The following is a 14,612-nucleotide window of genomic DNA, read 5'->3' as shown; positions in this document are numbered from 1 at the left end:
ATGAGAAAGCCTTAGCTTTCATTTTTCTAAATCAATATTGAGAATAATTTTTTAAGACTATAATCTTTACCCTTGAGAAAACTTTATAGCTATTCAGTCCCATGAACATCTGGAAGAAACTTCAAACATTAATTCTAGCAGATTATTTTCATTGGGGTTTAGAATCCTTAACTTACTGTGTGAATGACAAAATTTGGTGGGTTCTGTCTTTAATCAGCGCAGTCCCTCAACATTCACAGAAGGAATATGTGGGGCAAGTAATGTTGTGTGCATGATAATATATATCTGGAATTGAATTGAGCATCATAGGGCATCATAGAGGAGCATCATAGAGCATCAATATATATATCTGGAATTGCATTGAGCATCAATTGAACATCATAGAGAAACAGAATCACTTCCGTTTACTGGGTGGATTTTTTCTTCAACAACAGACCCTACCATCTCCTGCTTGATTATTTTAAGTATAGAAGCGTAGCTTCAGAAAATTAAAAGGAGAACTATCAAGAGGATTGAAATATAATTAAATAGCGGAGATAAGTAGGTAGGTTTGTACTATTTAACAAAGTAGTATTTTAACCCCAAATAAAGAATGGTCCATCAATGAAGATATTCAGTCCAGTTGCATGGCCGTGGCATCTCTAGGATAGATGGTTGGGATAGAAGAATGATCTTACTTCTATGTCCAAGATGATGCTAACAAACCTCTCTGGCATTTTCTGTTGCCAACCCATTCTCTTTTATCTGGTAAGTACCAGAGTGCCAAAAACAGTGTATAGATGGATAAGTAAACAATCACAAATGGGTTTGTATGAGTCTCTTTTTCTTTTCTGTTAACCCTTTGTTTTATCCTATTCATCTTCAACAAATAGGCTGACTCACCACCAGGGTGGATAAAAATCAATGATTTTTTAAAAAAAAAATCAGATTTTTTTAATTTAAATCGGATTTTTTTTTATTTAAATCGGATTTTTTTTTATTTTTATCGAATATTTTAATAAAAAACTTTTGGGGTAAAAATCTATTATAAGATAGTTTTCTATTTAAGATACATAAATAATTTAGTTTATTCAGCATGAAATGGAGCTTAGTTATGTAGCATGAGGCTGTATATTCTGCAACACTGGGACTATCGGTGAGTCAACAGTGGGTCAAAGGAGTAGCAGGGATGACACTTGCTCTTTAAAAATTATGATTTAAATCGAGTTGATTTAAATCAAGCCTTTTTACTAGTGATTTAAATCATGATTTAAATCGAGTTGATTTAAATCAAATCCACCCTGCTCACCACCATGTGTTGCATATGGGGAGGCACTTGACAGTGTGGGGTATCTATACCTAGGCATATGAGGATGACAAGATGTGTGAGAGTCTGGGACTTGTGTGCAATTCCCATTGATTTCTTGTGTTGTATTGTAGCCAAGATTGCACCTTTTATCTCTCACAGCATTTGTCCTATGAAACACCTTTTGAGAGAAAGTTGTAAATGAGCCTAATTCACTCTTTTCAAAACAAACTCATGTAAAAGCTGCAGGATCAGCATTTTTACCTTTTTTTTTTGTAATGTAGAAATAGTTTTTGCAATGAAATACCCAATAATTAATAGTTAAAGATTATTTGCCACAGTTCATTTCTTTTAATAGAACTGATGAGAATGCTCATAAATCAACATATTATGTAATAAAATATTTTATAATGATACTTATTAGGTATGAGAATATTGCTTGCTTGTCTTAGGCATGATCTCATTTTGAGGAATCAAATTTCATTTTTCTGCTTTAAAGTATACATAACTATGAATATTATTTACTCTTGTTTCATATTTGCTGATGCTATTACATTATTTATTAGTTTTTATGTCCTTCAAATCTGTTCAACTTGTGGCTGCTTACAAATATAATTAAAACAGGATATAAAAAAGCAAAAATACAATGAGCAATCGAACAAATATATTACTTGGCATCACAACTCAAATGGCCTCTAGAAAAGTTTGGTTGTCAGTTTCTTGTGGAAAATAGTCAGGTAGGTCATCCCTCTAACCTGCAGGGGTGATGAAAAGAATGATGTTTGAGAGGCCCAATTGTTAGCTCAGTAGATGAGCAGGGGATCCTTTTCTCTAAATCCTTCATTTTGTAGCCAGGCTAAAAGCATGGCATGTTCAATTTCATCTTTGCGCTTTCTGTGCAATGAACTTTCACCCGATTAAGGTTTTCGTTTTATGGCATAACTAATGGAATTGCAGTGAAAAAGACTTTCCTTTTATGTTCCCAGGGAGCTGAAAATGGCTTTCAATCCGTGGAAATGCTCTAATACAACATGGGGCAAAAGAGATTCATGGTACAAGGTGGAAAAAATGATAGCTCAGATTTTTTTTTTTCAACAGCAAAACAGATACACGGTAACAATATTTCAGAAGTTAGCATCTCTGGTCAAATTAGAAAAGTTAAAAGAAATAATATTTCATGGCTTTTGGTAGGGATGGGAAACTTACCTGACTGTACACACATTTTAGAACAAATAGAAACCTATATAAAGTGATTTCAGTGATATTTTTAAAAATGTTACCGGGAGGAAGAGGTAAATTCTTGTGTGGTAGTATTAACCCCCTTGAAAATTTCTACCAAACTGCTCTCAGATTTTTTAAAAAACCTCCATTTCAGGGGTGGGTTCTACTTACCTTTACTACCGGTTTGCAACAGGGCTGCGCGCGCTTGCTTCACTGGTGTGCGCGCATACTGTTCTGCATATGCACAGACGCATTTTCATGATGTCAGGGTCAGTGGGTGGAGCCTCCCGCCGGTTTTACTACCGGTGCGAACCGGGGGCAACCCACCACTGCTCCATTGGTACCAACAGTTTTTAAAGTAGTTTTAAAAGTATAAGCATAGGGTGAGAGGATGTGTGAGGAAATGTATGAAAGATGCTGCTCAGAAAGTCTGCGAGGGGGTACATAAGATGTGCCATATAGCTCAGGAAAAGTATGAGGGAGTGTGTGAAAGGTGCTGTGTGGGTTAAATTTGAGATAGGCTGTGTGAGTTGGGAATGTTGCAAGGGACTACGTGAGAAGCTCTGTTGGGGATGGTGTGAGGATTTGCAGTAATGAATACTGTGCACGAAAGGCACAGTACAAGTGCGAAGAGGCTGTAGGAGGTGCATGGATGGGAGAAACTTACCACAATGACTTATGACCTTCCTTGCCAGCTTCCGCATTGGCTTTCTGGGGAAACCAGCAGGCAATCATATAATTGTAAATTATAAATGGCAATCATATGATTGTGTCGAGCTTAGCAACAGGTTGTAAATGTAAACAGGTTGCCAAACACCCAGTTCACAATCACACTACGGTAGCGGAACAAATGATTATAAGTAGAAGTCTACCTACATCCTTCTTACCATATCAGAAATATTTTAATTAAGAGATAAGCTTTTTTGTTTTGTTTTTTCAAACAGGATAGAGTTTTCTCATTTTTTTAAATTGAGGCTCTCTATTTCTTGAACAATGTAATCAGAATAACTAACTTTTCCACTCTAGTAATAATACGTGAACATATATGTATACTTTTTTTGGCCAGGTAATTCTTTTAATAGGCTTCATATTAAATTATAAGAATAAAAATTTGGTTTGTTCTTTATACAAAAATGCCTTTTCTTAGTGATTTGCATGAAAGTATGCTATCAAGAATCTACAAAACTAATATGGATATTTACATATTGTCTTTAATCTGATTCATTTTAAATGTCATACAGCAAATATTCTTCTTCAAAATGATGATCCTTTTTATTAAACTTCTATGTTTTGAACTGTTCTTTCTTTTGATTATGATGGGTGCCTGGCAAATATTGCTTGCTTTCTCTTACTTTCCTGTGCTAGCATCTATTCAAGTTCTTAAGGCTTTTATCTATTTAGAGATAGGATTCTAAGATTCCCTCCTAATCTTGGATATGTCTGATACTAATTCTCAAAGCCTCTAATATGTACCTTTCATATGAAATACATGAAATGGCAAGAACATTTTAATTTGAAGTGCAGGAATGTTCAAAGCTAGAATAATTAATTCTTTTTAATGTATATGATTAATACTATCCTCTTCTTTTGTCTTCTTTGAAACTAGAAAGTAATACAGGTAATCCTTTGGTTGCAATGGCAACTTGGACTAGGATTTATATCGCTAAGCAATGTCATAAAGCACAATGTCATGTGACCATTTTACTTAGTGACTGAAATCCTAGCAGTCCCAGTTGCTATCATAACCCCAGAACAGTGCAGATCATTAGTTGAGACCAGCAAATGAGAGCTATGGACTATAAAACAGGGCCTATAGGTGGGCACTAGAGAGCGTGGCACTTGCCAAAACATGGGGCTTGAAGTGGTATTCCTTGCCCTTCAACATTCTCAGCCTGTCCCCAAGTTTCTACTTTAGGCCCAGCATTAACCAGAGCGCTGCTTCAAGCATTGGCTGTGGGAAGCCCCAAAATGGCCAGCCTCAAGACCCAACTATACACATAGCTCAGTGCCACAGCAAACCCCATGTTGACTCAAGCCACGTATTCTTTAGTGCCCATTCATAGCTCTCACCTGCCAGCCTGCTTCTCTGGGATTCCTGCTCTTCCCAGGTGAAGAACACACTGAGGGTAAGTTGGAGGTGGTGGTGATAGGGTGGTGGCAGGTAGTGGTTATAAATGTAGGTGGGTATGAATTTTTATTATGTAATCACAGGGGCACTGCTAGAGCCAGAACTTTGAGAATTTTTTTTCAGTGCCTTCATAACTTTGAATGATTGCTGAATGAATGAACGGAACTTGAGAACTACCTATAAATTTTCTGATTATGAAGTAATCACAATAGCTAGCCATCCTGTTCTTACATACAAAATGCTGTTGGTATAAGATGCTATTGTACAAAATAAAAAGCAGTGCAAATTATATGTAAAGGTAAAGATTTCTCTGTCAGTCATGTCCAACTCTAGGGCATGGTGCTCATCTCCGTTTCTTGGCTGAAGGAGACAGCATTGTCCGAAGACAATTTCTGTGTCATATGGCCAGCATGGCTATAAGCAAAAGGTGCACAGAACAGCTCTTCTTTAGAAGAGCACTTGACGGCCGTGACCGGGAGGATTTTTCATCAGGTTCGCCTGATCCGCCAGTTGCATCCCTTTCTAGACCGGGACTCTCTACACACAGTCACTCATGCCCTCGTCACCTCTCGTCTGGACTATTGTAACACTCTCTACATGGGGCTCCCCTTGAGGTGCACTCGGAGGCTCCAACTGGCGCAGAGTGCGGCCGCGCGGGTGGTTATGGGAGCGACGTGGAGTTCCCATGTAACACCTCTCCTGCGCGAGTTGCAGTGGCTCCCGGTGGTCTTCCGAGTGCGCTTCAAGGTTTTGGTTATCACCTTTAAAGCACTCCATGGCTTAGGACCTGGTTATCTACTGGACCGCCTGCTACCACCAATAGCCTCCCACCGGCCAGTACGCTCCCATAGAGAGGGGCTCCTCCGGGTGCCGTCGGCCAAACAATGTCGACTGGTGGCCCCTAGGGGGAGAGCCTTCTCTGTGGGGGCACCTACGATCTGGAACGAGCTCCCCCGGAGATACGGAGGATCCCGGATCTGCGCACCTTCAGTTGCGCGCTTAAGACTTTTTTATTTCATCACGCTGGCCTGGCCTAAATCTTCTCCCCTTTTTAAATGTAAATTTTAATTTGTTTTAAATTATGGGGTATTTTAAATTTGTTCAGCCAAATTATTTAATTCGTTTTTATTCTATTTTAAATTTTTGTATTTATGTGTTTTATCCTGTGGCTGTTCACCGCCCTGAGTCCTTCGGGAGTAGGGCGGTATAGAAATTTAATAAAAATAATAAATAAATAAATAAATAAATAAATAAATAAATAAATAAATAAATAAATAAAAAATAACACTGTTAATCTTCCCACTGAAATGGTACCTATTAATCTACTTGCATTTGCATGCTTTCAAACTGCTAGGTGAGCAGGGGTTGGGGCAAGTAATGGCAGCTCACCCCGTCGCGTGGAGCTCGGTCTCAAACCTGGGCTGTCAGCTCTAGTCATCGTTTCCTCTCAAATTATATGAGGAAACACTAAATAGAAAATACATACTTTATAAATATTCCCATTTTCTCAAATTCATTTTCTTGAAATGTCTGCTTATGAGAAAATGCAAGGTATCTTTTAAAACTATTAATGGCAAAAGGCATAGGGATTATGCGAGCTGCTGGGGGGGCTGTGTGGAGATGCGTGGGGGGGGGTTCGGACTGCTCTTTCCTGTCTTAACTTTGGCTGCCTCTGCCATGCGCAGGCCTGATTTCAAGGACCCAGCATCTTTCTTTCGGGATCATCTGGAACCTCGACCAGTTCCCATCAGTCCAACACTTCAATGGGCGAGAAAAGTTGGCATGCTCCTGAGCAGAAACCCCTGGGTGGGATGTCCATCCCGATGGCTGATCCACATAGTGCAGCTTCACCCCCCCCCCCCACGTCTCTCCACCCAGCCCCGCCAGCGGCTCGTAGCCTGCATGGGCACGAAAGGCAAGCATGGTGGTCTAGGATGGAGGCCGTTTCCTGGAAAGGTGATGCGAGAAAGAGAGATGGGCCAGGCACTCCCAATCAGAATTCCAGGTCCAAGGGCTGTGAAAGCCCGCCACAGAGGCAGGGGCTCACACCATCCAAGAAAACACTTCCGGTGAGGGGCTTCGAGAGTTAAAGTCATGGCACCTTTGCAAGAACAGAGTTCCCCTTGTAGAAAGAAAAGTCTGGGTCTTTTGGCGAGAAGACAAATTCAACATGTTCCTCTGCGCGTGGCAACCAAAGTTAAGACAGGGGAGGGCAGTCTGACCATGTTCTGTTCACAGTGCACTTTATATGAAAAAAAAGAAAAAAAGAATCCTACTGAAGATGTACTAACCTGCTCGCACACTTCATCAGACTGTAGGCGGAAAGAGGAGTGCCAAAACACACCATTCCATTTCCTTCCTTCCCCACCCCTCCCCACTTGCCAGTCCTCCTTGCCAGTAGAGATCAGCAAGCCAGATTTGGGGAGCTGAATGCGCTGCCGCCACCTGGGAAAAGAAAAACATCAGAAATGGGTTCTCTCGCAGCACCTCCTTTCTCTCTTCTTCTCCTGAGTGGCAGTGGTGCGTCCGGCTCAACGAAAAGGCCGTTCCGCATGGATGGCAGGTGCGTGTGGGGCACGTTCCCCTCCCTTTTGCCCCTCTCCGGCCTTGCCTCCTCACGTCTTGTTGTTTGCGCAGCAGCTGTGAATGCATCTTGCGGGGGGGGGGGGGTATTTTACTGCATGTGCTTGAAAGCCCAATTGGGCTTATTATCCGGACATGTCTTAGTTTCAGGGAAACACAGTATTACAAAAACAGTGAAGTCAACAATCAAGGTTGGGCGCTTTGTGAGTTTGAGTCTAAACTGCCCTGCATTCCAAGGCAGCATCAATTCTAGGAATGTGAGAGGAGCTGACATTGTATAAAAATAAATGAGAAAGTAGCAGAACGAGTTTTGCAGATGCATTCCATCATTATTAATATGCACTTGATTGTCTATACATTTTTGTATACATTTGTTTTAACTCACATTTCCATTATCGTAGTAGGGCATAGTTTAACATTTCAATCTCAAGCGATATAAAATATGATACTTTGAATGATCAATTAAGTAAGATTCAAATATCTGATAAGGAAAGCAAATTTAGATCATACTGGATTTATAATGTTTTTGGGATGCGTTTTCTAATAAAAATACTTTTTTAAAATATCTTTTGAATTTATTTATAATAATATCTTTGAACAATGAATGACTTTTCCTCTTTTGTTGGTTACTGTTGAAACCTCTTTTTAAATAAACCACACACAATTTTGTATCTTTTCTCTCCTGCTCAACATTGGTATTTAAGATGATAAATATAAAATATAAAATACTTTATATCTAGATGTAAGCAGTTTATATATGTAAGTTTAAATATGGAAGGTAAGCATATCATACATATTACAATAACAGAAAAGTCACTTCTGTGTCTTCAAAGGGGATTAGGATAGATATGGTAATCTCAGATTTCGATCCATTTTCTTTCTTATGTGAGAACAACAGACTTCTATGCAGATGAGAGGAACATTTTTTTTCAACTGGTGCCAAAATGCTATAATTTTTGATAATCTTTTTCAGAGTGCACCTATTACTGGATGGTCTGATTATACGCCACGTGTTGTATATTTGAGTCCTGCATGAAGAGGGCCCTTAGTGGTTCAGTTTATGTAAAACTGGTTTCAGTATATTCTATTCAAAAAAGAAAAAATATGAAATATTGCTTAACTTCAAAATTAATCTTTCAAATAAAGGAAAAAAAAAACCAAATAGAAAATTGTTAGAATTTTTAAAAAATATACCTTTATACACTCTGAAAATTTCTTTGTCCTCTTATTCGAAAAAAAGTAATACAAGTGTTGACAGTACTTATAAAAAAATCTCTTGTTGCAAATTAGGTGTAGATTTCTCCTGCCGGTGTTGCATAATTTTGTCAGCTCCCATCTATGAAAAAACCCATAATTCTTGATGCTTTGATATCTATTGGTAGTAGATTACAACTACCAGAAATAAATCAAGAAAAACATAAACATTACCAACAAAAGACAATTTAAATTATTTTTACTGGATGAATTTATTTAATTTAAATTGTCTCTTGTTTTTTATAAATAAGTGGAATACTATTGTTTTTAAATAAAATGTATATAGTTCTTAAGGAACATAAAGATGGGTCTGAAACACTACCACGCATAATTAATTATGATTGAAGAATATCTGGTGAATGGGGTTGCAGAAATTCAGTGTGATCTTTTAGTCATTTGCTTTGGGGATTAGTATAAGGTGACCAGACATCCCGCTTTTGGCGGGACAGTCACGATTTTTAGCAATTTGTCCCGTGTCCCGCGGCGTTTTAAAAAAGTCCCGATTTTTCATTCTGCCTCCCGAGTCCCAGCTGATGGCTAGAGGGAAAAAAACTGTTTAAACTCTTGCCGCGGGGCTTCAAAGGGCCGCCCTACAGCTGTTCTGTGTTAAAAGAAAACAAATGAGTAGACCGATGCCTGGAAAAATAGAAAAAACAGCCACTACAGCTTCCGCATAGGTTAATTAGCACGTTGATTAGCTCGGCTTCCCCACTCTCAGCTGATTTGCTCTCAGCTGTTTTGTGCAGGGCTCTTGCTGCTTGCTAAATTGCTCGAGCAGATTTTTTTTTCTCCTTGTGCAAACCAAGCTCAAAACGAAACTGAAAGTAAGCAGGCTGTTGGCTTTGCTGATTTCTCCAATGTTGGAAAATTAGGCAGCAGATTTCTTTTCTTTTTCCTCACCAAAAAAGGTAGGTGCAAACAATGAAAAATTTAGGGCAAAAGAGGAGAGTTCAAGATTTTAAAACACAAAAGAAAAAAAGCTCTATTTAACTAGGGAATTGTAATAATTGAGATAGTATTAATTGTATATTGTGTTGAAAGCAGAAATGGTTAAGTTGTGGTTTGGAGGAATATATGGGGGAAATTATTTGGTTTATTATTGATAAATATAATTAATTGATTTGTAAGAAATTGGATTGCATGGAAATAATTGGAATATTCATGTTCATATTGATTAATATACAAAAAAGATAGTTATATAACTAATTGATTTATGTTAAAATGTTGAATTTGTATTAAACAACTGTATTACATAATTACATAATTAACCAATGTGAAGATGGATATAAAAATAGATGACAATGGGAAGGGGTATAATATAGAATAGAAGGGAAAAATTGAATTTGATTAAGATTAGAGATGAGGATGAAGGGTAATATTGTTTTTTTTAAAAAATAGATGAGGAATAAATATGGCAAAAAGCAAATTTAGAAATTGTAAATTTAATTGAAATGATTAAACACTGTTTAAATTTGTGAACCAGTCAAATATTCTGTTCAAAGAAAATACATTGTATGTTTGTATGTGTGTTTCTAATTATTGCTATTTATTCATATTTGCTCTCTTTTATTCTTTAAAGTTTAACAGTTCATTCTTTATCGTAATATCTTTATATTTGTTTGGGGTTGGCTTTCTTCCCTTTCATCTTTTTTATTGTACAGCAATCTTTCTCCTCAAACCTTCTCTTTTCTTTCCTTCTTACTTTCTCTTCCTCCCCCTCTTCTTCTCCTCCCTACTTCCTCTTCCTTTCTCCTTCTCCTCCTCTCTTCCTCCCTCTTACCCTCACTCCTACTCTAATTTCCCTTCCCTTCCTTCATCCCTCTCTATTGCTTTATCGTTTTATGCATATGGACTACTCAGAGGGCTGAAAAAGTTATTTCTGACTGGTCCTCGCACTTTTGACCAGTCCTCGAACTTACGACTGTCGTCACATTTTACGTTTTTGCCCTATCTTGTCACCATGGTGAAGAGAAGCAGTTGTGAAATGAGTGACATGGTTGTTAAGAATGCTACAATGGGCATAAATGATGACCAGTCATAAGTGCGAAGACCGGTCAAAAGTGCGGGGACCTGTCAGAAATCACTTTTTTCAGCCCTCTGGGTAGTCCTTTTGTGCATATGGACTACTCAGAGGGCTGAAAAAGTTATTTTTGACTGGTCTTCGCACTTTTGACCAGTCCGCAAACTTACGACTGTCCTCACATTTTACATTTTTGCCCTATCTTGTCATCATGGTGAAGAGAAGCAATTGTGAAATGAGTGACATGGTTGTTAAGAATGCTGCACGGGCATAAATGTGAGGATGGTCATAAGTGTGAGGACCAGTCAAAAGTGCGAAGACCTGTCAGAAATGACTTTTTTCAGCCCTCTGGTTAGTCCTTTTGTGCATATGGACTACTCAGAGGACTGAGAAAGTTATTTTTGACTGGTCCTCGCACTTTTGACCAGTCCTCGAACTTACGATTGTCCTCACATTTTACGTTTTTTGCCCTATTTTATCACCATGGTGAAGAGAAGCAGTTGTGAAATGAGTGACATGGTTGTTAAGAATGCTGCACGGACATAAATGTGAGGATGGTCATAAGTGTGAGGACCAGTCAAAAGTGCGAAGACTTGTCAGAAATGACTTTTTTCAGCCCTCTGAGTAGTCCCTATACACATAGCCATGGCCACCCGGTCACATGACCAGCTAGCCACGCCCACCCAGTCACATAATAATAATAATAATAATAATAATAATAATAATAATAATAATAATGAGTTAAATTTTAAATTTTAAATTGATTTTAAATTGGGTTGTTTTAATTTATGGCCAAAATATTTTATTATTTTAAACTGCTTTTAAATTTTGTATGTATTGTTTTTTACTTTGGCTGTTCACCGCCCTGAGTCCTATTTGGAGAAAGGCGGTATAGAAATAAGAACAAATAAATAAATAAATAAATAAATAAATAATAATAATAATAATAATAATAATAATAATAATAATAATAATAAAAATACAAAAAAATAATTTTATTTCTATACCGCCCTTCTCCCGAAGGACTCAGGGCAGTGTACAGCCTGTTTAAAAACACAAGACAAAGCAGCAATTAAAATTTAAAATGATTAAATAAATTTGGCTCAATTAAAACCCCAGAAATTTAGAATACCCCAATTTAAAACTATTATGTTGATAGCCCGGCCTGGCGGAACAACAGGGTTTTCAGTGCGCAGCGAAACACCCGGAGGTCGGAGATCTTACGTATTTCCGGGGGCAGTTCATTCCACAGGGCTGGGGCTCCCACAGAGAAGGCCCTCCCCCTGGGTGTCGCCAGCTGACATAATTTGGCCGATGGCACCCTGAAGAGACCCTCTCTGTGGGAGCGGACTGGTCGGTGGGAGGCTATTGGTGGCAGAAGACGGTCTCGAAGGTACCTGGGTCCTATGCCATGGAGCGCTTTAAAGGTGGTAACCAACACCTTGAATCACATCCGGAAGACTACTGGGAGCCAGTGCAGCTCGCGCAGGAGGGGTGTCACATGGGCACAACGAGTTGTGCCCATAACCACCTGCGCGGCCGCATTCTTGACCAGCTGGAGCCTCCGAGTGCTCTTCAAGGGGAGGCCCATGTAGAGAGCATTACAATAGTCCAACCAGGAGGTAACAAGGGCGTGAGTGACCGTGCGCAGGGCATCCCAGTCCAGAAAGGGCTGCAACTGGCGGATCAGGCGAACCTGATAAAAGGCCCCCCTGGCCACGGCCGTCATATGCTCTTCTAAAGACAGCCGTGCGTCCAGGAGGACATCCAGATTGCGAGCCCTCTCCATGGAGGGCAAAGATTCACCCCCAATAGTCAGCGATGGCACCTGCTGACTATATCGGGGCGCCGGAAGCCACAGCCACTCGGTCTTGGGGGGATTGAGTCTGAGCCTGTTCCTCCCCATCCAGACCTGCACGGCCTCCAGGCAGCGAGACATCACATCAAGGGCATCGTTGGGGTGGTCCGGGGTGGAGATGTACAGCTAAGTATCATCAGCGTACAGATGACACTTCACCCCAAAACCACGGATGATCTCACCCAACGGCTTCACATAAATGTTGAACAGAAGGGGCGAGAGGACCGACCCTTGCGGTCGATTGACCTCCAAGCCACGCCCACAAAATAAGCCACGCCCACAATGGTGTCCCTCTTTACCAATGTTAAAATCTGGTCACCTTAGATTAGTAGGCACTTCCAACAGGGTTAACTTTTCGTGAGGCTAGATATCATTTCAATTTACAAATAGTCCTCACTCATCAGCTACTTGTTCAATGACCGTTTGAAGTTGCGATGATGCTAAGTGAGAGATATTTATGACTGTTCCTTGAATTTCTGGCTGTTGCAGTGCCCCTGCAGTTACATGATTGTGATCTGGGTACTTAGCAACAAGTTGCATTTATGATAGTTGCAGTATCCTCTGGTCATATAGTTGTCATTTGCGACATTCCTTTTCAGTTTCCTACAAGGAAAGTCAATGAGGAAGCTGACAGGGAAGGCCAAAATGTAATTCCTCCCCAACATACTTTAAAGAAATGTGTGGTTCTGTAATGTTCAGTAAGAAATTTGCATATTGAAAGGGCAAACAACTTTTAAGATTTGTTTCAAAGTATTATTAGTTTCTGGAACTGATGGGCTCTAAAAGATTGCTACCAAGTAGAAAATAATAATCTGACTTGATAATTACATTTCCAACAATTTTTAGAAAATGAATTGTTTATTTTAACAATCAGAACTGGAATACGATACCAACAGTGGAACATTCTCTATTAATTTTCTCTAAGTATAATATGTGGAAGAAATTAAATATCATTTTCCATTGAAATTTCCCATTGTTGCTTATCTATTCAGATAATAGCTTATATAACAAATGTGCTCTGACATGAATAGGTAACACACTTGTAATACTTTTAGAGTTCTGTGGCCTTTCTGTTCCTTCAAATAGTATGGAATAAAATAATGTAATATTTTTCTTCCCACTTAATTTATAATGAAGTAATTCCCTTATATTTATTAAAAGTTAAATGAATTGTAAGTTGTAATTATTATGGGGACTGCTATAATCTAAAGAGTCTATCTGCCTTTTATATCTAATTGAATATACTTACATTTCAGACACATATAAAAATGCTAGGATGTAGTAGTAATGTATAAAAATGAATAAGGTACAATCACAATTTCTTTGTACGCTACAATGTCATATAATAATGCCTCTTACCACACAGTGCTCCTCAACATTTAATTGGTTGCAGTATCTTGAAATACAATGAAGCAATGCAGGAATAAAAGAAATCCAGAAGGGGGAATGCTAAGAGGTGTATCTGACTTTGAAAATCTTATAATGTGTAATACTGAACATTGGTTAGGCATAATTTATAAATTACTAGTAAAATATGAGCCAGAATCCAAACATCCATGCAACACACACAGTCTAAAAGATTGTATGGTTAAATGGATGCAGCATTTAAATATATTTACAGATGGAGTTTCAGTGGTAGAAGAAGGAATAAAAGCAAATATATGCATGCATGAATCAGTGCCATGATGCAACTATTGATACATTTGTTTGTTTTCTTCAATCTTATTCTCTGAAAATCGGAAACGTTGCAAAAGTTAGAAGACGGGGGGTGGGGGATTCCAGATGGTCATTTAGGAGAATAAAGTAGTACTTATAGCATTAGGAAGCAATCATTTTCTCCTAATTTTAACTGTCTTTAATAAATTAAACAGTTGGGCAAATAATTTAAATAACTTTGAAAAACTGTACAGTTAAAAAGCATTGAGTAAAATAAGCATAGAATAGCTTACTGATCTGTTAACAAGTATGCAAATATAATTATAATATGATGTTTTAGAACATATTTTGAATACTTTAGGATTTTCTTCTTAGACACATTTTTGTACAATATCTCTCTGTGAGCCTAAAGCAACATTGGTCCTCTTTAATATTAATGTACTCTACTATAAGATGCTGCTGCTTTGCCTCTGATTAATGCTGCCTGTCAATTATTTACAGATCCTGTGGTTTTGTGGAAGTTCCCGGAGGACTTTGGAGACCAGGTTAGACATGTGAGATTGATCCTTTTAAAGTGACAGAGTAGTAAATGTAATAACAACAATAA

At 38.5% G+C, this 14,612-nt stretch overlaps 1 protein-coding gene across 1 annotated transcript in view; it reads left to right on the top strand.

Moving 5' to 3' along the window:
• DENND1B (DENN domain containing 1B) overlaps window positions 1-14,612 on the top strand; it is a 207,076-nt gene that overhangs the window by 48,932 nt on the left and 143,532 nt on the right. Inside the window, exon 3 of the mRNA XM_070939310.1 lies at window positions 14,507-14,550. Coding sequence (XP_070795411.1) covers window positions 14,507-14,550 — 44 coding nt within the window. The remainder of the gene's footprint in view (window positions 1-14,506; window positions 14,551-14,612) is intronic.

This window comes from Pituophis catenifer, unplaced genomic scaffold, assembly GCF_029215685.1.
Source record: "Pituophis catenifer annectens isolate HBS135680 unplaced genomic scaffold, rPitCat1.0.hap2 SCAF_3, whole genome shotgun sequence".
NCBI lineage: Eukaryota > Metazoa > Chordata > Lepidosauria > Squamata > Colubridae > Pituophis > Pituophis catenifer.
The sequence above is the reverse complement of the archived record's forward strand: the minus strand, read 5'-3'. Positions and strand labels throughout refer to the sequence as shown.